The following is a 23,487-nucleotide window of genomic DNA, read 5'->3' as shown; positions in this document are numbered from 1 at the left end:
ATTCCTCCCGGCTTTAGGAAGAAGCCAGCAGAGTCGGGACCTGCCTCTCACCGGGCAGCAGCCAGGCACCGACCCCTCAAAGGAGAACATCGCCTTTATTCCACTGAATTACCACAGCGTTTGTTCCTAGAGGACGAGTTTTCAGCGAAAACCCGCCGCTGTCCCGCCGCGGCCGCGGGCCGGGAGGAGCCGCCTCACTGAGGGCGGTAGCCGAGTCGTTTCGCAGCCGCTTCGCGTCACAACCGGGCGGAAGGCCCCGCGTCCAGCGCCGGGAGGCGGAGCAGGAGGAGTAGTGGCTTCCGCCTTCGCCCCTCGGTGCTGGTGTGAGGAGAGCGGAGCCGGGAGCGGCGGGCGGGGGTTTGCGCGGGTGCCGCTGACAGAGATGGTGTCGTTGCTGCCGCGCATCGAGCGACTCTCGTCGCGGGTGGTGCGGGTACTGGGCTGCAATCCGGGGCCCATGACTCTGCAGGGCACCAACACCTACCTGGTGGGCTCCGGACCCAGGTAACGACCCTGCTCGGGGGCGGGGGAAGGGGCCGGCCGCCGCGCCGGCCCCGGCCCCTTCCCTCGCCCCGCCCCGCTTCCACCTCTGGAGGCGGCTACCGGCCTGTTCCGAAACGCCTTCATTAGGGTAAAAAAGAAAAAAAATTAAAAAAAAATCCGCATTAAGTTTTCGGTGCCGGTGCCCGGAGGCGGTTTGGGCAGGTGGGGGGGTGTGGAGCCTCGGCGGGGCGACTCTTGGGCTGAGGCGGGGAATTCCGTGAGGGAGGGGGGTGGGTGCTTCGCCTCAGGCCTCGCAGCTCTCCCTAAACGGGAGCTCCAGCTACTTGTCCGGGAGTTGCAAATGTGTGGACTAAATTTATTATCTATCCTCCTTTGTAAGTTGTTGTGCCACGGGGGTGGAATATCACGGAGGGAGGAGATGGCGTCTGGAATATGGAGACATCCATTATTACCACATATCCATGCAGTGTTGGGTTCTTTGTTTAACATTGTTTAACTGTCACGTGAGCACTCTAAATACCCTCACTGTTTTGTTTATTTGTTCCATGTGTAGAAGAGTCCTTATCGACACTGGGGAGCCAGCTACTCCTGAATATATTGGCTGTTTAAAGCAGGCACTGTCAGAGTTCAACATCTCGATTCAAGAAATTTTAGTGACGCACTGGCATCAGGATCATACTGGTGGAATACCTGATATCTGCAAAAACATCCCTAATGGTAGGCCAGAGATTTTGGATGTTGTTGAAAATGTTAAACACATGGCAAGAGAAAGCTTTTACTGAGTGCTTCTGTGCAAATCAGCTGGATTATTCTTCTGGAATCTCTGTATAAACTACATGTAATTTCATGATACTGTGGCAGTGTGTAGAATGAGAGCAATGAATAATCTGAATGTTGTCGTAGTACTACCATTTTTCTTCAATACCTGTGCATTCCTTCATAGTGAATTTTTCTTACGTGTGAATAATGAGAACCTAATTATCATCAGCAGTTTACATGATATTAAGAGATGTGAGAAAAACTTGATACTCATTCCTTTCTACATTGACAGTAATGACAAATTGACCATTATTTTTGCTTGTGTAAAAACAATAAATAACTTAATCTCTGAAAAAAAAGAAACATGCATAACTTTGAGATTCCTTGCAGCAGACCATTAGTAATTGCTGACAAATTCATAGGCCCAGAAAGAGGGTAGGGCAGTCTGCAGGTAAATTCTGATCTAAAAATGTGTATTTCGTGTTGCTAAACAGTAAGAGACAATTCTGCTTTAGTATCTGGGAAGAGAATAAGCAGTATGGATAACGCGGTTCTTGTTAGCATTGTTGAACTTCGTCACCAGCTTTGTCATGGGCTTTATCAGATTTTGTAAAGTTGCCAGGTGCTTATCTGCAAAGAAGCCTGGGCACTCCTGAAAACAACAGTGGTGTCTTTGTCTGGGTTGCTATCCATAGCTGTTCCAGCCAAGGCATTCACAGTTCATGCACAGTTCAAAATGATAGACACTGACAGAAGTTGCAGGTCAGAAAGCCTCCATCCAGTGTTAGGCAAACGTTGAATGGTGCTTCTGTGAATTGTAATGCACAGAAATCTTAGTGGTGTTGTTGAAACTTGGGGTTTTTGGCTCTAGATGAGTCAAGAAGGAACATTTGTAAAATATAATAATTACTGGCATTTATTAATTTCACTTGTGTTTTTTCATCTTCAAAATCGCTGCTGGTACAGAGTACAGAATTCAGATTCAGTGGCTTTCACTATTCAGTGTTTGTGGCTCTGAAATAAGGTTGCTTTATAAACATAAAGTTACTGTACAGAATTCATTGTTTCTAGTTTTGTATTCATACTGTGTAATAATTAATAGTACTTGTTCAAAATGTAGCCTTTCTGTGGAATTTTAGCTTTGTTAGTGAAAAACTCAAAACATCTCTTTTTTTTGCATTCTTTAAATAGACTCTGAATATCGCATTGGTAAGCTTCCTCGTGTCCCTCACCGTGAAGAAATAATAGAAGGAGGACATAAATATTTTTATCTTAAAGATGGAGATGTGATAGAGACAGAGGGAGCCACACTCAGGTAAACACCAATTTCTGCAAGTTTGCTGGATCACTTCTTTATTCAGAGTTCTGACACATGGATGTATTCTAATTTCTAATGATTGGCAACCCATACATCTTTTCAACACTTACGCATGCAGACTTCCTATCATGATCCAGCAGGGTATGTTTATACTAAGAAATTGTTTCTATGAATGAGGATTATCAGGAATTAGCCCTTGGATTTTGACCTCAAGTTAAGAACATTTCCCTTGAAAAGTATTTCCTCCAGGAAAATCAAACAGGATTTTACATACTTTCTCATCCCTCTTAGATAAGTAGTTATTATCAAAATTGATACTTTTGGGGAGGTTTATGGTAGTCTGGATGGATTACTTAGCACGCCTTTCTTTTTACTTTAAAAATATTTCCCAAGGAGACACTAAAACATTTAATACTTAAAATGCTAAATTTTAAACCTTTAACCTGTCAGGTTCTTGTAGGTTGCCAATTTGGGAGGGCTTCTTTGCAGAGAGCATATTGCCTTGTTAGCTTGAAGTGAGTCTGAAACAGAAAGCCACTCTGTCTCATGGAAACACACACACTAAAAAGATCTGACCATTCTGCTCCCAGAGTTCTTTCATTAACAAGGCATTACTCTTCTAAGGACAAATTTTGTTTGTTTTCCTCAGTTTAGATGTGAATTATATCCCACTTGTAGAATATACCAGCTGGCTGATTGGAAGAAAAAACATAGAAATAAAGGATATATTTGACCAAAAGCATTTTATTTTGTTAGTATAAAAAAAAAATCATGGAGAGTATTATATTGAATATTGAAGACCTATCACTACCCTAAGTGGCCCATGTTTGGACAAAATCAATTTAGAGATGGAAAACAACTTGTTAAATTTGAATCCAAGTAAGACAGGGGTGGCACATTTTGAAGTTTGTGGTAATGCAGCCAAACTTTATGCTTGGTTAAAAGCAGGTATTCTCACCTGGTTAATTCAGTAAGCACTTTAACGATACTCTTAGATCCACCACTGGTTCCAAAATATCAGTATCTGCATGTTAAATTTTAGTTAGCAACCTTCAAGCTTTCAAGGTGTGCCAGGCAGTGTGGGGTTCTTTTTCCTTTGTTTTTCCATGTTAGTGGTTAAGCTTCCTGGTAAAAGTTTCATCAGGAACTGGAGGATACCACTTCCTACAAAGGCAAGATGCAACCCATCAACTTGATTTTTATGTTGCCTTTGCAGGGCAATGGCTCAGCTGCTTTCTGCTGCACTCAGTATTCAGTAAGAGCTGGAAGTCATTGCATCAGATGGTGCTGTGACTTCTGGCCTCCCAGCTCTGCGCTGACATGGCTGGATGCTGCTTAGCGTTGGCCTGTACACCATGCTTGGCATCGGCTCTGTCAGTGCCTGGTCACTGCTTTGGTGCATCTGCCATTGACAAGAAGATTCTGATGAAGTTCAGCAGTGATGCTGGTCTGAGTTGTGTTACTTTCAGTTTGAATCAGCCTCAGCATGAGGCCACCTGCCTTTCAAAAATCATAGTGGAAGGACATTGCAGTGCAGCTCCTTAGCAGCTCAGGTTACTATCTACATATCAACTGTCCATTCATCCTTTGCTACATTCTAATGCAGTACTCATGCAAGCTGTGGGGTCCTAAATCTTTACTATTCACATGTTTAATGACCTGCACGCAGAACAAGTAACGGACCATGATTCCTTGTTGTATTTGACATCTCCGCTTCTCTGTGTCATGGGGCTTTCAGGAAAAAAAAAATTTGAGAGACAGAACTTCACTGGGTTGGGTCCAGAAGTTTGTAGTAATATCTAAAAGAACTGGCAACATTATCCTTACCTTCTTTTGCTAAGTGCGAGGTGTATGTCAAGAACTTCACACATTTCAATCTGGAAATAAAATGTCAATTTTTGTTTTTAAAGCTTCAGAGTAGAGCCCTCTATAACGCAAATTCTACATGACTAGCCAGCTCCCTTAATGCACTTTTATTACGATGTGTTATGTAAGTAAAAGCATGTTAGAAATGATCATCTGTGTTCTCTGCATGGTATAAGAAAATGAACTGGGATTAGGCAAAGTGATATCCTGTTTACATCGACATCTCAGCCTTTTTTTAGTCTATTTTTTTCTGGTTCTTCTTGTGGGCTATTTTGTAAGTGTATGATTTTGTCGTTATTTGTTTCTGCCTTCTGAAAATGAAGCATATATGCTGTATGAAAAACTTAATGCTTTTTTGTTGTTGCTCTTTAAACAGAGTTTTATATACGCCTGGACACACTGATGATCATATGTCTTTACATCTAGAAGAAGAAAATGCTGTATTTTCCGGTGACTGTATTTTAGGGGAAGGAACAACAGTAATTGAAGACCTGTATGATTACATGACAACTTTGAGAAGGTTGTTACAAATGAAACTAGATTTAATATATCCAGGTAAGTGGTTCTATTTTTAACTGCTCTGTTTTACTATATATTTTTAAAATATCTCCTCTAAGAATTTGCGAACTCTTATTACAATCAAACACCATTACTAATGTAACAATTCAAGTTCATTACTTAATATATGTTCAGTGCCAAGCTAAGATGACTTTGTGGCATGGTGGTTGCAAGACTTGAAAATTTCTCAGTGATAGGTATCTTTCCTTTGTGAGATTTCTCCATTTGAGGGTGAATCTTGTGCGTCTGTGCCCAAAGCCTACAGAGGCCAGAAACTTTCACTGTTGGAATCATACAGCAAATTTGGTTTTCTTATATTACTCTATCCATGCGCCTTAATGTTACCTTGGATCTAAAAGTAATAGTTGTTCTTTTGGTCCTTTGCATCCCCACATACACTGCAATGTGAGTAACCTAGTCATGTTTTTTGAGAGAGATGTCTGTCCTTTACAGCACAGATTAATCACAAATTCATCTTGGAAAGCTGCAAAACTGTCCAACGGTTGTCTTAGTTAATGACTTAGCTTAAATTTGAACAAGAGCCCAGAGGCCAAACATCATGTTCTAAAAATAAGTTGCCAATTCATTCAGTCTTCGTCTTTGCTGTAATTTTTTTCTTCTATCTCCCCCAAACCTTGGGAATGCATTTACTTTTCATATAAACCATGTGTCTATTTAACAAGACTGGATTTTAAGAATTCATTATGTAACTAAGGTTTAAGCTCCTCATTTGCTTTTTCAGAGCTACATCTCAGGATTTTGTCTTGACTTTTTCTGTTTCATCTTCTTCAACTTGTCATTCTGAGTGACTGTGTCTACATTCTCAGTTCTGTCTTCCTCTATTAACCATCTATGTTTAGCCTACGTAACCAAATCTCTTTTGTGTTCATTCTTAAAATATGCTTCTTTTGAAGTAGGTGTTCTTTAAGTGCTTCAAGATCTAAGCATAAAAATGCCATTTAAGAAAAATATCATTACAGATGCTCCATGAGTGTGAAGGCTGACAAAGACAGAAATAGTGACTTGCTCATAGTTATTGATTTAACTACTGGTAAAACTAAGAATATTTTAGCCTCCAGAATCTCAATCTATTGATCAAGCAAATGTTCTACTTTCTTTCTTGAATACCTACAAAACACAGTCTGTTCCTGTAACTGAATTTCTGCCTTCCACAACCCCATGTATGCCAAATTCTATTGGGTTTATCAATTTTATCTGTTGTATTTCACTTTCTCCTTAATCATTATTTATCTAGATTACACATTCACCAAGGCTGAGTATTTGTCCCATTTATCTGTAACTGTTTGCTACACTGTTGTAAGTATGTTCATGCTGTACTTGCAATTAGGAAGCCAGTCGGATATTATGCATTTTCAGTGATGAGTAGCTAAGTATTGAGGTGGTTTGGAACTTTCTTTTTTTTATCCTTGCATCACAACATGTATGTGCAATTGTGTAAAAGATAACTATTGCCCAATCAGAACAATTGTTTATACAATTGGTATGTACTACAGTAACATGGTAACCATAGCAGAAGGTAGTTTGCTTTACCAGTACTTTCTATATAAGCTCAGTACTTTGACTTTATTGCAATTTTAGGTCTTCATAATTCTTGAACTGTTTCTCTGTTCCCCATCCACGCTTTAGCACTCATATTGCAGCCTCAGAATTAGATGGAGGGGAGTATGAATTTTTGTAACAAGTTGACTGCTGGTTTGGTGTGAGTAGCTGAATTTGGCCAGTCCTTCCCCTTTCATGTTTCTTTTTTAATTCAATGTGGAAATGACTTCAGGCCGAATACTCATGACAGTCTATTTACAGCCAGTAGTTGATGAGAATCCTTGAGACCAGAAAAGGGCGTTTTGGTCAGCAGAGGGCTCCCTATCCTGTAATAATAAACAATGTTCCTTGGTAATATAGATAAAAATGGTACTGGAGTTAGGAATCTGTGCAAGATTTCATGAGCCAATAATTTTCTTCAATTTTATCCTTTGTGCTTCAATTTACTGTCAAGTAAAAGAATCTATATTACTTGACAGGGTGTTATGAGGATAAAAACTTACTGTTTTAGATCATCTGGGCTATACAGAGGTGTGAAATAATATGAAGCTGCCTGATATAAAGTCTGAATTATTGGGAAGACAGTCATATTTTGAGAGATCTATTTCACATGCTCAGAAACATTTTACATTTATGCAGATATTAATTTATTTATTGGTGAAGTTAACTGTGTTGCTGTCCCTGAAAAATTTCGGATGGGAAATATCCACATTTGTATTTAGTTCCAAGCTTTCTGACATCATTTTAATGTATGTGCATGCATACACAATGGCTATGGATCAGATGAGTTAATGGGTATGAAATGCCTTTGACTTTGCAAAATGTGGGTTCCATTCCACGTACTGACATTGGTCTTGTAGTCTAAGTCAATTAAATCACTTGGAAGAGCAGTGACTGGGTTTAAGACTGCCTTGTGATTCCATGTGCAGGCCTTAATTTTGAATACTTTAATGTGACTTCTGTCATTAGAGAATGCAAGAGAATGGACATTACCATTATAGTCTCTGCTCTGCATATCTTAATGTGTTTTTTCTAAATTTACACTTTCGTTTTTATAAATGGTAACATACTTACTAGAGATACTGTTATATTTGTAACTTATTTTGTAAGGAACAATAGGTTCTGATTAAATATGTTTGAAATCATTAAATATATATGCATATGACAGTATAGTTGTATATTTACACGTTACATATCTCATAATACTGTCTTTACACAAGGTAAGCTTCAATGTGTATTTAGTAATTTTAAATCTGCTGAAGTGAGTGTGTAAGTTGAGATATGCATAAATATTTTGACTTGCTGAAGGATAGATTCCTTTGACACTTTTTTGTTTCACAGATATTCAAAACATGAACAATTAGTTGCTGTTTTTCTATAAGCTGCCTGTCCTCAGGCAAAATAAGCTCAAATTTAAAAAGCGTTAAAACTAACAGCGCATTTGATGATTTTTTTAGACTAGTCAGAGAACCTCAAAAGATAGTTTGATTTGGATGATACCAAATAACTTCTAAAAGAAAGCTATTTTTTTTTACAGTAGTTTTATGTTCTACTCATTTTATAAATTACTCGGATTTTAGATTGGCAAAGCTGGAAGTTGCTGCTGCTACTTCAGGTGAAATATACAGGCAAAGAAATAGGAAATGTTGCTATAAGAAGCATGTGACAAATATTCGTGCAAGTAAATTTCTCTTTAGGTAAAACATAAAGTTTAATTTCTGTGCATGTAACTCTCATGTTTGAAAAATATTTTCATTTCATCTGTCATTTGAGTGTATCATGAAGCAGTATTTGATTTTTTCACAAAGGTTAGTGCTTTACCAGTTGAGCCTTTTTCTAATTTGATTCAAAGACGTTTCATTAAGTTGAACATTTCTGATCTGCCACAGTAAGTCCAGGAAAAAACGTGTGTTTTGTTTATTAACCAGCCAGACATGAAATGATCCACATCTAACCTTCCTTGTGCATTGCTTATTCCTGCCATAACATGTTCAGATTGGCTTACTGATTTGTCTTGTGTAATTTTTTTGATCGTACTTATGAAAGTATGTTCTTAAGGGAGTAAAGTACAGTGTGAGAGTCAGTTTTGAAGATCTATCCTGGCAAATTTATCTGTCACAATTAAAGGTGTTCCTTTTCTTGCCTCTGTGTTTGCTAGATAGCTCCACAACAGGACAGTAGGACACAAGTCCTTTGCCTCAGCCACTACTGTTCGAAGAGCAGTATCAGTTTAAATCATCAGTATCGATATCCTTTGGGGAGAGTGAGAGCGGCAGACAGAGATCATATAATAATCTGAATCTCATCTTTCAAATCTGCTCAGCAGTGAACTCCTTTCCTTTTTTTTTTTTTAAAAAAAAAATCCTAAAGTAGTCTTTCGTTGCTTTCCTTATTCCATCAGAAGTATTCCCTTTCCCCATTCACACTTTCCAGATCCTAATTCTTCCTTTCCATCTTAATGCTTTTCAATTGCAGACTGTGATGCAGACATTCAAACTTAATTTTAGCCTATTTATATGCAAAAAAAAAAACAAACCACAAAACCAAAAAAAAACCCATGCAAAGAGTGTCTCACAATTTAGTATCAAGGATACTCTGACAGGGTGGTGTATGGGTGCTGCTCTCTTATTATGACTTTTAAGTCTAGAAGATTTTACATAAGAATGATTCAATTATTCAGTAGCATACTTAATTCCAAATTTAAGTAATAGTGCTGTGTTACATGTGTTTTGATTTAGGTCATGGCCCAGTAGTACGTGATGCAAGTGCTAGAATCCAAGGCTACATTTCTCACCGAACTGCACGTGAACAGCAGATTCTAAATGTTTTCCAGAAGAATGCTGGAAAATCATATACATCCTCGGAGCTTGTAAAGATAGTATACAAGGTAATTGTTGATGAAAAGTCTTTAGATCAAACTAAAGAAAACAGGTTATGTTCATAAAATTGAATGTAACAGTTTAAGTATTTGGGCGAAGACCGTAGTGGCTTTTTAAAAGAGAAAAAAAAAAAAAATTCTGCTTGTTCAGAATTCATATATGACTGTGCATTTAAATTGTATTGTTTGAGCACTTCATTGGAGTGGGGCCCAGATGATTCTTACGAACTTCTTATTTCACTGTTTAGATGGTCCTAAGCACAGTTTCATAGGACCAAGCAAAAATAAAGTTGTAGTGCTTGGTTCTAAAAGTATGAGATGACTGTTAATTTTTCATATGTTACAGTGTGGAATCTCTTGAAAGATGGGTTAAAACTTCTAGTTCCTGATTTATGAGTCTGCAGGAGGGTACAGGCGAACTGCAGTTTCACAGAGATGGATGTTACGCTCAGAAGTTGGGTAGCTTGCCTGTGTCATTAGACGGGCATAAGGGTACTTTTTTGATACTTCATCATTCTGCGTGTAACCTCAGTAATTCGTATGTGTGGTATGGGGGTTACCCCTCCTAGCAAGTAGAGATAAATGAGATGCAGCATTTGCTTCGGAAGAAGATGTCAAAGTTGCCAGTGGCTGTGTTTTGTGAACAGGTCTGTAACAGCTTCATAACTCGTTTTTCATGGTTCTGCTGATCCCCAGTTTCCAGAAGAATGACTGTGTCATATTGAACAATTTGCAATGCTGATGTACCGTTACCTGTGACTGTTTAGCTCCTGCAGTTTTCCTGCCTGAACGGCTACTGTTTTTAAGTATACAGCCATTCACATGTTTCTGTAAATCACAAACCACTTGTCCTGTCACTATATGATAAGATTTTTTTCTGTACTACTAAAGCTTTCATATTAAAAAAGAAGTATAATCTTTCAAAGCTTTTTAAAGATTCACAATTTATTGAGCTAATTTTCTAGTGAATTTTCCTGCCAGACACATGTTATTTGGAGAAGAACTTCTTAATTTTCAAAAAGAAGGCTTTACTTTTAGGATGATAGAGCTGGGGGATTTTGAGAAATGTTATTGTTTTTTACTTAATGAGCGTTGGAAAATTTTAAGAGACGTTTGGTACTCCTGAAGCTCTTGTATGTTTAAACTGTTTATTCATTTACAGGTTCTAATTGTTAAAGTATATTTAATCCCATGCAAATATTGTCATGGAATAGAAGTGACAGGTATCTGTGGAGAAATGCATCTTTAAACTTGTGTTTAAACAAGTTTGAACTTGTTTAAACCCAGTACAGACCATCCCAGTACAGACCAACCTCAGAAGAGCACAATCTTCTTAGTGTTGGCCAAAGTTTGCATAATACAAATGGATCATGCAAAAAAATGAGCAACATAAACCAAAACATGTTATTAGGCTACTAGTTTAACTGGTGTAAAATTGATTTACTCATTTCAGTTTGTTGTCGTTATAGAACTAACTGAATGTTCAACATAGCAATTCGGAAGAGGAAAATCTATGTTAATAAACCATGAGTTCCGTATATTGAAAAAATAATTGGGAGATACTTAAACAAATACAAAATGCATATTTGTGTTCCCATCAGGAGATCCCTGAAAATTTACTTCTAGCAGCAGAAAATAACCTCCTAGTCCACTTGAAGAAGTTGGAGAAAGAAGGAAAAGTGTGTAAGTTGTGGATGGAGGGGTGGAAGGAGGGTCATTTTCATTTTTATTTTCTATGTACTGTTTCTCATTATATTGTAGTGCATTATTTCCTGGGGGAAAAAAAACCTGCAATTAGTTGCAGTAGCTGTCCTTCAGACAACTTGAAGTAGAATTATATACAAAAAGCCTATGGTTATACAGTATTTCCAAACTTTTAGAAAATATTTTATAAAGTATTTGTGACATGCTTAGAGCACAGATGACTGCAATGCATATACTTTAAATTTTTATTTAAAACATACCATGGAATACATTCCTAATGCTAGCATTTATACCTTTGTGTATTTTCTGAATTTCATACCTAAATATACATAGCATTTTATGGGATTACACTTTACATTTCTGCCTTTCCTAAATGCGTATTGTTGCATATATGTGTTCTAGAGATGGTTAAAATCACATTGTGTGAATTTTTACAATTTCTGATTAGTACAGTACTTAAGTAGAGCAGCTATATTTAGTTTACTGTTTTTACACTGTGCCTTTACTTCTAGTGAACAAGGTGAAGTATTCTATTTCTGCAATGGCATGAGCATGTGGAAACGTTATTCAGCCAGAAGCTAAGGAAAATATTTCTGTACATTATGTAACTGCACCCAGGACTGTCTACTTATAAGTAAATAATCACATGAATATTTACAACTGTCTTAAATTTTCGGTATTTACCAACCTGAATAACTACATGGAATTAGTGTATTTTTCCCAACTTAGACCTTTTGTTTATTTTAATGATAAACCAGCTACTAGGTACTAATTGTTTGAACAATTGAGACTTAATTTTTGTAATAACAATGACCTGCGTTTTATTCAAAGAAAATAGACCAGAGTCACATGAATACAGTCATTACTGAAATTCAGAAAATGATGTCTTTAAACATATTTTGTGCAGAATGCCATGGAAGCTTAGCAGTGTGATAATTATGGCACCAGCTTTAAATGTGATCTCAGTTCTTGCTTATTAACATACATTGTTGACCAACACATTTCTCCAGTTTAGCTCCCCAGGGTCCTCTGGGTTATCAGATGCTATTGACTATTTATCGCTTCCTTTTGCTGCCAAAGTAGTTAAAGCAACAGCATTTTCTGTTTAGATGAAGTAGTGGATAAATTAACGTTTTCTTTAAAGGTAGGCTTGCAGTCTTCCCTACAAAAGACTGTGTGTATGCATCTCAAATGTCCAGGAATTAATTTGTCTGAGTGAGGCAGTGACTTTCATCTCTTAAGCCATTGTTTTTCTTTTTTTTTTTTTCTTGTTTTTCTCCCAAAACACCCTGTTCATGCTTACTGGGCAAAATTAGCTCAGTTTTCCTCAGAAATCACCTTTGAATTTTGAAGAGACAGCAGATACAGAGCTTCAGTCAGGTATCTGTTCACAAAGTAGCGACTGCTTGAAATTATTAGAAAGAGGAGATAATAATCAGAAGAATTGTTGTGACTCTTCTACTCCAGTTGAAGGTCCTTGATTCAGCTGTGTGCTCCTGCTTTCCAGGAAGCACAAAAAGTGCCCTTTTAAGTTTTTTGGTTTGTTTTTGTTTTTTAATCTTCAATTTGTGCTCACAGAGGAGGAGGAAAGCAATCTCATCAGAACACTTGGGGTTTTTCTGTGCTGATCTCTGCAGTGTGGAAACAGTTGTTAAATTTTTAAATACAAGCGTAGACCCAGATCTATGAGAAACAATGTCATGTGACCTTTGTCAGTTTTTCAGTTCAAATTAAGGACATCTGTTAAGGAAAATAGATTCTGTTGGTTCTGACCATGTAGCATACCAACGCTTGCATACTCATGTTACTTGTTCATTTGGTTTTGGTATGATGTCCTTTCCACATAGTCTGAGTTGCAGTATTTCGAGTTTTGTTCTCATTATGGAAGACTTGAGTTGCAGTCATAACACTGTCTGCCTAATTTTCACAAAATATTTTTCCAAAGAAACATGTTGTCGGTATTGGTAATGAGTGTGACAGGCATATTACAGTGTTACAAGAGAGCTACTCCATGCAAATCATGGCTCTATGCTGTCTGCTGCAGTCATTAATCCACCACATCATTCTAGGGATTGCAGTTTATGTTGGTACATAACTTTTATAACTTCCATTAGGAGTGACACTGCCTTTACAGATTTGCTTTTCTCACTTTGAACACAAAAATAATGTCTTGTGTAGAGGAGCGTGGCACAGTATGCGCATGTAAGCTTTCTCCTGTGTTTGGATCTAAACGTCTTGGTCATTGTTTCACGTTTTTAAAATTCAGCTGATGAAGAGATAAAAATAATTTGACTGTTCTTAATTTAGCAGCACGGATTTTTTTCTCTAAAGTTCATAAATTTCAAAAAAATGCAACAAGTGTTCTGCTACCTCAAATTTCTTAATATCTAGAAATTTTAATATTCCAAACTTTAAATAACTGTAGGATTATTAAACCCTTTTTTATTAATCATTCTTTATATTGCTAGGTTACATTGTGAAAGTTAATGTTTATCACCTTCCGTTAAAACTCAACACTGGCCTGAAGGAAAGTATTCCAGTAGGTTTAATAAAAAATGACATGTACAGACATACATATGCATGTACAGGTTAAGTTTGAGATAGTCTAATGTTTATATATAGCATCGAAGTGTTAGTTTGTGACTAATTTGGTCTTTTTTTCTTAACAGTACCTGAGGGGTCTCCCAGCTTCAGATGGAGAAACAATTTATAAGTTACGCAAGATTGCTCAAGAATATTTTTGATCTGCACAGTTGCTGCATGAAAAAATATAATGATGAGCTCAGATGAGATGTAAAATAAAAACTAATTCTTCTGTCTTTTTTTTAAAAAGTGGTAACACAATTTTAAAGCAAAGTTAGTCAGTTAACTAATGTTTTTCATATTCTACTTCATGGGAATTTTTAAAATAACCTGATAGGTACTGAGTTAATAAAATGGAATGAGTGTGAAGAACTGAATGTTACCTCTGTTATAAAATACCCAGCTTTATCATCGGTGGCGGAAGACAAATAGCAAGGTCTTACAAACAATATTACACTATTATAAAGCAATATTATAAACTTAATAAATCAGATATCTAAAAAACTCTAGTAAAAAGAATAAAAAAGATGTTATTCTAAACCTGTTTTCATTTGCTTGTGCTTTTCAAAAAGTGATTTTCTAGTAAGTTATCTGTACATTCTAAAAACCAAGTTATTTTTGTTAACAGATGTAAATACTGGGGTTTATATTCCTTTTCTAACTTAGCTGCCTGGGCACATCGTTGCTAGTTGCTCACTGCAATAGGTTTTAACAAACACTGAAAGTAAATCCAGACTTCGCTGATTTCTGGTGGAAACATCATTTCTATGGAATTCATTCAAAGGATTCATGAATTTTAACTAATCAATGTCAAAAAATGCACAGAGTTGGAGCAGACTCTTGAATTCTTTATCGTATAAGATTCTGCAAGAATGTGATTTAAAAGCTGTATAAATTGATATGTATTACATACCATATAAAGTTAAGTTTGTCTGTCACTTTATAACAAGCTTCAAGGCTTGCTGTTAAATCCATTTCAACTACAAATATTTAACTAAAGGTTGTATTGGGTTGTAAGATAGTATATAGTGTATTAAAATACAATGTTTGAAGATTATAATTTAATTTAACTGCAAGTTCAGTTCTCTGCGTAGCTTAAACTTTCCGAATAGTGTATAAATATTTGCATTAGTTTGTGTATTCAAAGCATGTGACCTTTTCATGATTTACGCACTTCTTTTAATGCCGGCTCAACCTTAAAAAAAAAGCAGATATGTGATGTTTGAAAGTTCCAAAAACAAATAAACGTATGTCCTTGAAAATCCTTGAAAACCTTTCACCCTTCAATCCTGTACCTTCATTTGTGAAACATGCATACGTTTGGGTATTTAAGGCATGTCTTCATAGTTGTCATTATTGTATGAAGTTGATGGCATTTGTTCTGGTCGGCTCAGCCAAATCCAGTACAAAAATACTCCCAGGAAGAGGAATTCAAAACGGAAATCATATTCCGAAGTAGTAAGCAGACCCCTGAGAGGGGAAATAGTAACATTCTGCACTATGAAATGATGCTTTTTTCAAACTTCATTGATGTGGCTTTTGGCCATATCTTGCTCACTTTTAACTTTCTGTGCAGTGCCATTTTGGGGTCTTCTTCAAGTCTCCTAGTTTTTCTTCCTTTTATATTTTCTGTTTACTTGCATTTTTTCATTTCAGCCACTTTTTTTCCCCTCCTTCCACAAACCTTATTTTTTTCAATTCCTTTTGGATTGTTTCTTCATAATTACTCAAAAGCTTTCACACGGACTTCTTGCCATTAATAATTACTGTTTTCATGTGGCTGTTTCATGAATTTATAGTTACCTTTTGTATTGTTAGGAATAAAAACGTCATTATTACTGTTTTCTTTTTTAAAAGCTTAATTCACATGCTCCAAATGATGTAATTTTGCTTCAGAAAAAGATCAGTGAAATGGCACAGTTTTCTCTCATGAGGTCTGAGAGCCTAAGCCAGCAGGAAATTGGTATGAAGAGGTGACGTCTCATCACCTTTCTGAGCTAAAGAAGAAATCTACTGGCAGGCAAAATGTCACTGAACCATTTTCTTCTGTTTTACTATACTTCATTTGTAAATACGTGGAAATGGCTTTAGAATTCAGTTCAAGTGTCGTTGCAACTTGAAGGCAGCAAAGAAGGCAAGAGGATACCAAGCAGAGAATTCCATGTGCTGTGCTGCAGCAAACGCGTGATAGTCTCAAAAAATGAGGGAAATCGGAGTTTAACCAGGCTTGTCATTAACGATCATCTATGGTGCGTCTGAAATACTAAAAGCAGAGAGTGCACTGTCACTGAGATGTATATACAATAAAGGATACTTCTATCAATCAGCTACATGATGTTGTAAAATTCTTAAGACTCCTTGTTGATGATGAGATTATAAGTCAGAAGGAGTGTTTATTTAAAAATAGAATGGTAATGTAAGCTATATGCAATCTGTTTATAAAAATGGGGATTAGCGTATTTACATCCCTTATATTGAATACATTCGTCTGTTCAGAATGCATTAAAAGTTGAGAATAAAAACAGGAGAAGGGACAATTTCTGTCTCATCAGGCTAGATGGGCAAATGTCATTCGATGCATTAACTTTCTGAACAGCTGGGGACAGAAGCTGGAAGAAGCACAAATTGCATTTCTAGCCTTCCTGCCAGTTAATTCTAAGATCCTGTCCTGAGAGGCAGCATCATTTATTAGATTTAAGACCTAGGAAAGAAGTTTGATGGTAGTTATATCTTTTTTAGGGTTTTCTATTCTGTTCCTTGCTAACTTGCTTATTTACATTTTGTTTAAAATGTTGGTTTTGGTTATATCTTTAAGCATGTTTGATGACGAGTGAATTCAGGAAAGGTTCCCAAATAGGAAGGGCATTGTTCTGTTTGCATCTCTTACTGCGGGTGCAGTACTATGCTTACTACCAAATCCTCTGCAGTCTTGCCACCTGAAACGGCGCATTGGGTTGGCGTGGCAAGGTTTTGGTAGCGGGTAGTCACAGAGATGGCTTCTGCAAGAAGATGTCAGAAGCTTCTCCCATTTCAGACTGTCGGGAGCTTCCTTCCTAAATGATGCGATCATTTTGAAGCCTAGTCTTTCGAAAGATGGACATCTGGAAAGAAACCTGGCAAACAAACTTTAATAAACGTAGCATGAATTTTGGGGGGTTTGATGGACAGCTCAATTCAGTCTGGATGTGTTCTCCATCACTGTTGATTTCTCAGACCTCTTCATTCATCTGTTTTAACCTGGTAACAGCTTCTGTGGTTAGGCTGTTTTTTCAGTCCACATCTGGCCTCCCTTTTAATACCTCTTCCTTCTCTACCTCCCGGTTAGCTTTTCTTCCCTTCTGCTTTCTTGACATTGGATTCCTTGTTACTCTTACTTGGATGAGGTATGTTATTTCTGGCCATACAGTGTAAGGTAAGCAGACGCGATGGCTGGTAGGAGCCCGCTGCCCGTACCTCGCGGCTGTGCCCCAGGCGTAACCGTGACGAATCCAGGGAGCGCGGCCTCCTCATGGCACCCTCCGGGTGCCCAGTTCCCAGCCGGCGGAGGGCTGGCGGCGGCAAAGCTGAGCCCTGGGGGGAGGACAAGGAAATCAAAGGTGAACCTGGATGGCGGGGAGGGGGGGGTGGGGAGTGCAGGCTGGCCCGGCTCTGCGGGCACACACCGCGGCGGGGGCAGCCCGCTCTGACCGGCCGCTGCCCGGGAGGGCGCGGGTCCCGCTTGCTCCGCAGTGCGGCCGCCTCCTCCTTGACCCCGGCGGGACCCACGGCCACTTTCTGTCGCCGCTGCCTCAGTGGGAGCTGAGCCGGTGCCCAACGCAGGCTCCGGGCTACCGCCAGCGAGTAGCCGGCCGGCGCTGCCGGGTACGCAGCACCGCTGCCCGAGGCGGCACAGCGCAGCTCGGCTCTGCCGCCAGGCCCCGGCCCGCACCGCCACCCGGGCGGCCTCCCGCGGGCGGGGAGGCGCCGCGCGCGCCGCCGTTGGTCGGTTCGAAATGCCGGGCGCTGCCCCTCGCCGCCCCCGGGGGCGGGCGGGCGGGAAGCGCCCCGCCGGCCGGCAGGGGCGCTGCTGTCGGCGGTCGGGGCTGCTCCCTGTGGCCGGGGCGGGGTGAAGTGAAGCGGCGGCTGCCGCCATTCCTCGGCTGCGCGGCCGCCTCCTCCCCCTCCGCCTCTTCCTGGCCGCGGCGAGAGGAGCTGTGCTGGCAGCGGGGAGGCGGCGGCGGCGGCGCCCAGCTCCCTGCCCGCCATGGCGATCCGCAAGAAGAGCAACAAGAACCCGCCGGTGCTGAGCCACGAGTTCATCGTGCAGAACCATGCGGACATCGTGTCCTGCATGGCCATGATTTTCCTGCTGGGGCTCATGTTCGAGGTGAGGCGGCGCCGGCGCGCCCGCCGCGGGGACTTCGTCCCGCTTCTCCCCCTCCGCCGGGGGCTCTCGGCGCTGGGCGGGGAGGGCGCGGGGGTCCCGATGCGCCGGGGCAGGGTGGGAGGCGGGTGGCTGCCCCTCAGCCAGCACGGGCACCTCCCGGCGTACCTGCCCGCCAGCCCACTCCCGGCCGCGCGGCCCCCGGCCCTCCCGCCTCCGCTGTGCGCGGGGAGAAGAGCCGCCCCGCCGCACGGCCGGAGGAGCCAGCGTGGGCGTCCTCCCCGCCGCTCATCCTCGCTTCCCCGGGCCCGGCCCCTCGGGGAACGCCCTCTTCCCTGTCTCGGCCGGCGCAGCCCGTGGCTGCTGCCAGCATGGGGCTCCCGTCACCACTCGCCCGCCTGTGAGGGGAGGCCGTGCCCCGCCGTTCCCCCCCTGCAGCACGGGGTGAGGGGCGGCGCGCTTCCTCCCGTGGCGGCGGGAGTTCCTGCAGGCGGCGGGGTTACGTGGCAGTCGGAGCGCGGCGGCGGGGGGGAGGAGTGTGCGGCCGTGCTCGCACCGCGGCGGGGGGGCAAGGCCCAGCCGCGACAGACGCTGCCCCGCTCTTTGTGTGCGCGGCCCCGGCGGGCCCTGCCGGCACTACGGCTCCCGTCAGGCCGCGCGGCTGGGAAGGGACACGAGCGGTGACGTGTACGTGGAGCCGCGGCTCGGGGGTGGCGGGGGGGGCACACACGGAGGCACGCGCAGCCCTCAAAGCGCGACGCGCGTCGCCTCCCGGGGCTCAAAGCGGTTGGGGAGCCGGTAGCCCACAGGGGGTCGATCCGGGTGTCTCGGCTGGCGCCGAAGGTGCCTCCCGCCGGTGCCTCCGTGGGAGATGGGGCCGGCTGCGGCCGGGTGTGACAGCGGGCGAAGGGAGCTCGGCCTCGGGCCTGGCTGAGGGCCGGCCCCGCCAGCGCGGCTGCGCTTGCAGGCCAGGCGCTGTGGTTGGGCCCCCGTGTTGGATGCAGTAATTGAAGCTCTTCCTAAATGACGTGAAAAGTTAGTGAGCTCTGGTGGAGGGATGCGTGGGGGCAGCCAAACCTTGAGCTTGGCTGCTGATGTAAAGTATCCCTTCTTGGCTCTTCTCTGTTACCTTCTGAGAGAACCGAATTGTGTGACTCCCAAAATGTTCTCAGTTGGTGTCCTGTCAAAGTAAGACACTTCAGTTTTGGTTTGCTAAATGTTTCTGACTTTTCAGTATTTTGGCCATTTGTTTAGGGTTGTGGGCCTTTTTATTACATGGATGGTTTTTGGAATAGTTTTATCCAGCTGTTGATACTGCTGAGCACTAGAAGCCAGTGGAGCTGGGAAAAAAAAATACATATGGAAAGAAAAAACAGGGCAGACCAAGTAAGCTGTTATGTTTGGGTTTACTATCACAAATCAGCAAGACACTCCTTATATGGTGGTTTTTTGGAGATTGGGGTTAAAGAGATGGACTTAAACCATTACCTTTTATGTCTACTGGCTTACTGTATTTACAGTATAGCTGGTGAGCTTGGAAGTTTGGGGGGATTGAGTCTGCTGAAGTCTTTTGTTTCCAGTTTTTTTTTAATCCAGGGTGTTTTCTGCCCCAGTGTAGAAGGGCTGTATGCCTTTGTTGGTACAGATGTGGTACGGCTGAGAAGATTGTTGTAATTTTTTAAATGCTTTGATACAGGTCTTGAAAATCACCTGCTGTCGTTAATGTTGGTATGGTCGGGTGTTGATACTGCCTGATTTGTGCAACGGAATTAGGACTTTGTGAGTAGCTGATAGCCTTCAACGGGCAGTTCAGAATTGACTAACATTTTGAATTGTCCTCTGAAGGCTCCCTCGATGAATAGGGAGCCCTAGGTGACTTCACTCATTCAGACAAACTAGTTGGATTCCCTGAAGTTACATGGAGTGAACAGTCCACTGTGTATCAGGGATTCCTAGAAAATCTAAGGCTTGTTTACAAAGCACTAGTCTTAAAAAGAAATAAATTGTATTTCTTGTGAGTGATAATAAATGCTGGCAGTAACCTAATCATTATCATCAGATACTCAAAGTATCCTTCCAAGATTCATAAAGGCGTTTGGATTTTTGTGGGGTTTTTTTGTTTGTTTTTTGTCGGTCCTATAAATGCAACAAGGATGCTAGGTTTTTACAGCAATGAGAAACGATCAGATCATAAATATTGTAAACCATGGTTATTTTTCCCTCTCTTTTAAGACATATCAATTCATGTTGGGGTTCAACAAAGATGCGTTAAAGTTGAAAATTAATTTATGCTTATTGACAGATAAGAACTTGTGCTCCTGCTTATTTATTGGGGGTTTTATAGTATCACCACCACCCCCTCAAAAAAAAAGCCTTTAGAACAAACTTCTCCCCCCCATCTTTTATTCATTCTGCTTTTTTTTACTGTCTGTCATAAAGGGGTAGTACCACTACTTCTAAATTTAACTTCTTTCATTTTACACTTCTTGCCAAAGGATTCCCAGGGTCAAAAGAATGTTAATTGCATTGGGTTGGTATACAACTGGCCTGAAATGGTTCTCCGTTCTTTATGCCTTTTCTCCTTTCTTGACCACGTTTTCCAAATCACCCACAGATTTATGAATATGATTCTGACCTTCAAGTTTTGTCAAATTAAAAAGTAGTTCTAAACTAAGGTTATTCTCAGGTGTTGCTGCATGCATCGTGGTATAGGGATTACATGATATTGTACATTCCCTTAATGTAATAATACAGTATGTACTGGAGAAAGAATTGCAGCACGTGTTTTCATTTTAATGGTGTAGAAAAGACTATTTTTAAGTAGCATTTTTGAAGATATTTCATTCGGGAGATTGTGTATTTTGTAAACAAACATATAGAGATCACGTGATGTGTTCTGCCTTTGGAAGGTCAGGTGAAGTGATGTGATAATGTGAGTTGATCAGTTTTATGGGAGGGGACAAATGTGCTGGGGAAGGGGTGCTAAAACTATGGGCAGATGTTTTCAGTTTAATATAGTTCATTTCAGTGAGAATTTATAGCATTTTTGTTTTTTCTCTTTTCAGATCACAGCAAAAGCAGCTGTCATTTTTGTTACACTTCAGTATAATGTTACCATTCCTGCCACAGGTATGTATCTTTGTCACGGTTTAAAGCTGGGCCAGCTATTAACCAGGTGGCAGATGCTCTCTGTTAACCCTCTCCCCCCCACCTAAGGGAAAGGGAAAGGGAAAAGGGAGAGAGACTTATGGGTTGGAAAGTTAAAACAGTTTTAATAAACTATAATAATGAAAAAGAATATAATAACAATAATAATAGAAATAACCAAATATATACAAATATGTACAAAACCAAGATCAAGAGCTTGGAAATCCTCCTCAGGCAGAATTGCTCCCCCCAGTACAGGCAGAGGGGAAAAGGCAGTACCTCCCCCCAGCACAGACAGAGAGCAAAATGCAGTAGCTCCACCCAGCACGGGCAGAGGGCAAAATGCAAAAGCTCCACTGCCATCACACCTGCAGGCTTTTAACTGGAGATTTGGCAAAGCTGGTACCAATCAGTGGGAGACAGGAGGGCCCCTCCCTCCTGGGCCCCACCTCCAGGAGGCAGTGGGTTAGTGATAAACAGGAAAGTGAGAATGACATGTATGGGATGGAATACCTTGCTGGTCAATCCTGGGTCACCTGCCCCGTCCACTACTCCCTGCAGGTACAACCCCCTTCGGCTCTTTACTCATAAGCAGTGACCTTGGGTTCTCTAAGACTATTTGGCCTGGTTTGAGCCAAACCAGGACATTCCACCCCTTATTCCATACCATTCATGTCATACTCAGATCACCACTACCTTTTCATTTTCAAATATATATATACATATCACTAGTCTATGATTCATCTTTATGCAAAAAGTCCATCAAGTTCATTTGGTTCAGGATTGTGGGTTTGCATCTGGTTAGCAGTCTCTCAGCAGTCTTTCTGGCTAGCAGTCTCTCTTTTGTCATGGTTCGTGCCCACGGGTTGCAGGTTAAAGATGTCAGACTCGAGGAGGTTACTGGACGCCACTTGATGAAGCTAGCTCCGGTCGCATCACCACTGTCTTAACCTAAAAGACACTTATGCAGCAACAACATGCAGTTCAGACTTAAGTAGTCTCACCCATAATCAGATCACCTTCAGGGACACATCGGACTTCACCATCTTGCAACATCACCCACCAAGTACATCCAGGTCCCTGAGCAAAAGCAATCCCACGAATGGGTTTACCTTTGCCCGTTGCAGGAACAATCCAGACAGTTTTTCCCAATAGATTCCTTTCATGCACCACAGGGACTTTATCTCCTTCTACTGTATGTAGAAGGTCTGACTGAGCAGGGCCAGCTCGATTGATAGATCCCCTGGTGTTAACTAACCAGGTAGCTTGTGCCAGATGTTTATCCCAGTTTTTAAAGGTTCCACCCCCCCATTGCTTTCAGGGTAGTTTTTAACAGCCCATTATACCGTTCAATTTTCCCAGAGGCTGGTGCATGATAGGGGATGTGATATACCCATTCGATGCCATGCTCTTTGGCCCAGTTGTCTGTGAGACTGTTTTTGAAATGAGTCCCATTGTCCGACTCAATTCTCTCTGGCGTGCCATGTCGCCACAAGATTTGCTTTTCGAGGCCCAGAATAGTGTTCCGGGCAGTGGCATGGGGCACAGAGTATGTTTCCAACCATCCGGTGGTCGCCTCCACCATGGTAAGCACATAGCGTTTACCCTGGCGGGTTTGAGGGAGTGTGATATAGTCAATTTGCCAGGCCTCCCCATATTTATATTTCAACCACCGTCCCCCATACCACAAAGGTTTTAACCGTTTGGCTTGCTTAATTGCGGCGCATGTTTCACAATCATGGATAACCTGTGCAATAGAGTCCATGGTTAAGTCCACCCCTCGGTCACGAGCCCATCTGTATGTTGCATCTCTCCCTTGATGACCTGAAGTGTCATGAGCCCACCGAGCTAAAAATAGTTCACCTTTGTGTTCCCAGTCCAAATCTATTTGGAACACTTTAGCAGCTTGATCCGCTTGTTGGTTGTTTCGATGTTCCTCAGTTGCCCGACTTTTAGGTACGTGAGCATCTACATGACGTGCCTTCACGACTAGTTTCTCTAGCCGAGCAGCAATATCTTGCCACAATTTAGCAGCCCAAATAGGTTTCCCTTTGCGCTGCCAGTTGCTTTGCTTCCACTGCTTTAACCACCCCCACAAGGCATTTGCCACCATCCATGAGTCAGTATAAAGATACAGCCTTGGCCACTTTTCTCGTTTAGCAATGTCTAAAGCCAGCTGGATGGCTTTTACTTCTGCAAATTGACTTGATTCACCTTGTCCTTCTGTGGCTTCTGTGACTCGTCGTA

General features: G+C 41.4%; 2 protein-coding genes across 6 annotated transcripts in view; both read left to right on the top strand.

Annotated features, from left to right (window-relative positions):
• Positions 1-264: 264 nt before the first annotated feature.
• LACTB2 (lactamase beta 2) lies at positions 265-16,060 on the top strand. 3 transcript variants are annotated; one of them, XM_068396338.1, is made up of 7 exons: positions 265-504; positions 1,058-1,221; positions 2,455-2,578; positions 4,824-5,002; positions 9,304-9,452; positions 11,045-11,122; positions 13,817-16,060. In XM_068396338.1, the coding sequence occupies exons 1-7, from the start codon at positions 383-385 to the stop codon at positions 13,889-13,891; spliced, it is 891 nt and encodes a 296-aa protein (XP_068252439.1). In that variant the 5' UTR covers positions 265-382; the 3' UTR covers positions 13,892-16,060. The 3 variants fall into 3 exon arrangements, with proteins under 3 accessions (XP_068252439.1, XP_068252437.1, XP_068252438.1); XM_068396337.1 differs by having other exon boundaries at positions 266-504; positions 11,045-11,126; XM_068396336.1 differs by lacking the exon at positions 13,817-16,060 and having other exon boundaries at positions 11,045-11,275.
• A 1,167-nt stretch (positions 16,061-17,227) lies between these two features.
• Positions 17,228-23,487, top strand: part of TRAM1 (translocation associated membrane protein 1) — a 30,596-nt gene continuing 24,336 nt past the window's right edge. Inside the window, exons 1-2 of one of the 3 annotated variants that reach the window (XM_068396356.1) lie at positions 17,228-17,326; positions 21,159-21,222. Coding sequence is in view for 1 of the 3 variants with exons in the window: in XM_068396354.1 (XP_068252455.1) it covers positions 17,974-18,096; positions 21,159-21,222 (187 nt within the window). In the remaining 2 variants the exon portion in view is untranslated. Of the gene's footprint in view, positions 17,327-17,815; positions 18,097-18,594; positions 18,781-21,158; positions 21,223-23,487 lie in introns of those variants that run through there. The other 2 variants (XM_068396354.1, XM_068396355.1) reach the window with 2 other exon arrangements.

The sequence above is a fragment of the Nyctibius grandis genome, chromosome 3 (genome assembly GCF_013368605.1).
Source record: "Nyctibius grandis isolate bNycGra1 chromosome 3, bNycGra1.pri, whole genome shotgun sequence".
NCBI classification, from domain to species: Eukaryota; Metazoa; Chordata; class Aves; order Nyctibiiformes; family Nyctibiidae; genus Nyctibius; species Nyctibius grandis.
This window is presented reverse-complemented; position numbering and strand designations above follow the sequence as displayed.

Bases quoted from the DNA above. Each gene is read 5' to 3' on its own strand.
- LACTB2 (XM_068396336.1), top strand. From the start codon at position 383: ATGGTGTCGTTGCTGCCGCGCATCGAGCGACTCTCGTCGCGGGTGGTG. The intron at 1,222-2,454 runs GTAGGCCAGAGA...TTCTTTAAATAG, and splicing joins CTGCAAAAACATCCCTAATG to ACTCTGAATATCGCATTGGT. The intron at 9,453-11,044 runs GTAATTGTTGAT...TGTTCCCATCAG, and splicing joins TTGTAAAGATAGTATACAAG to GAGATCCCTGAAAATTTACT.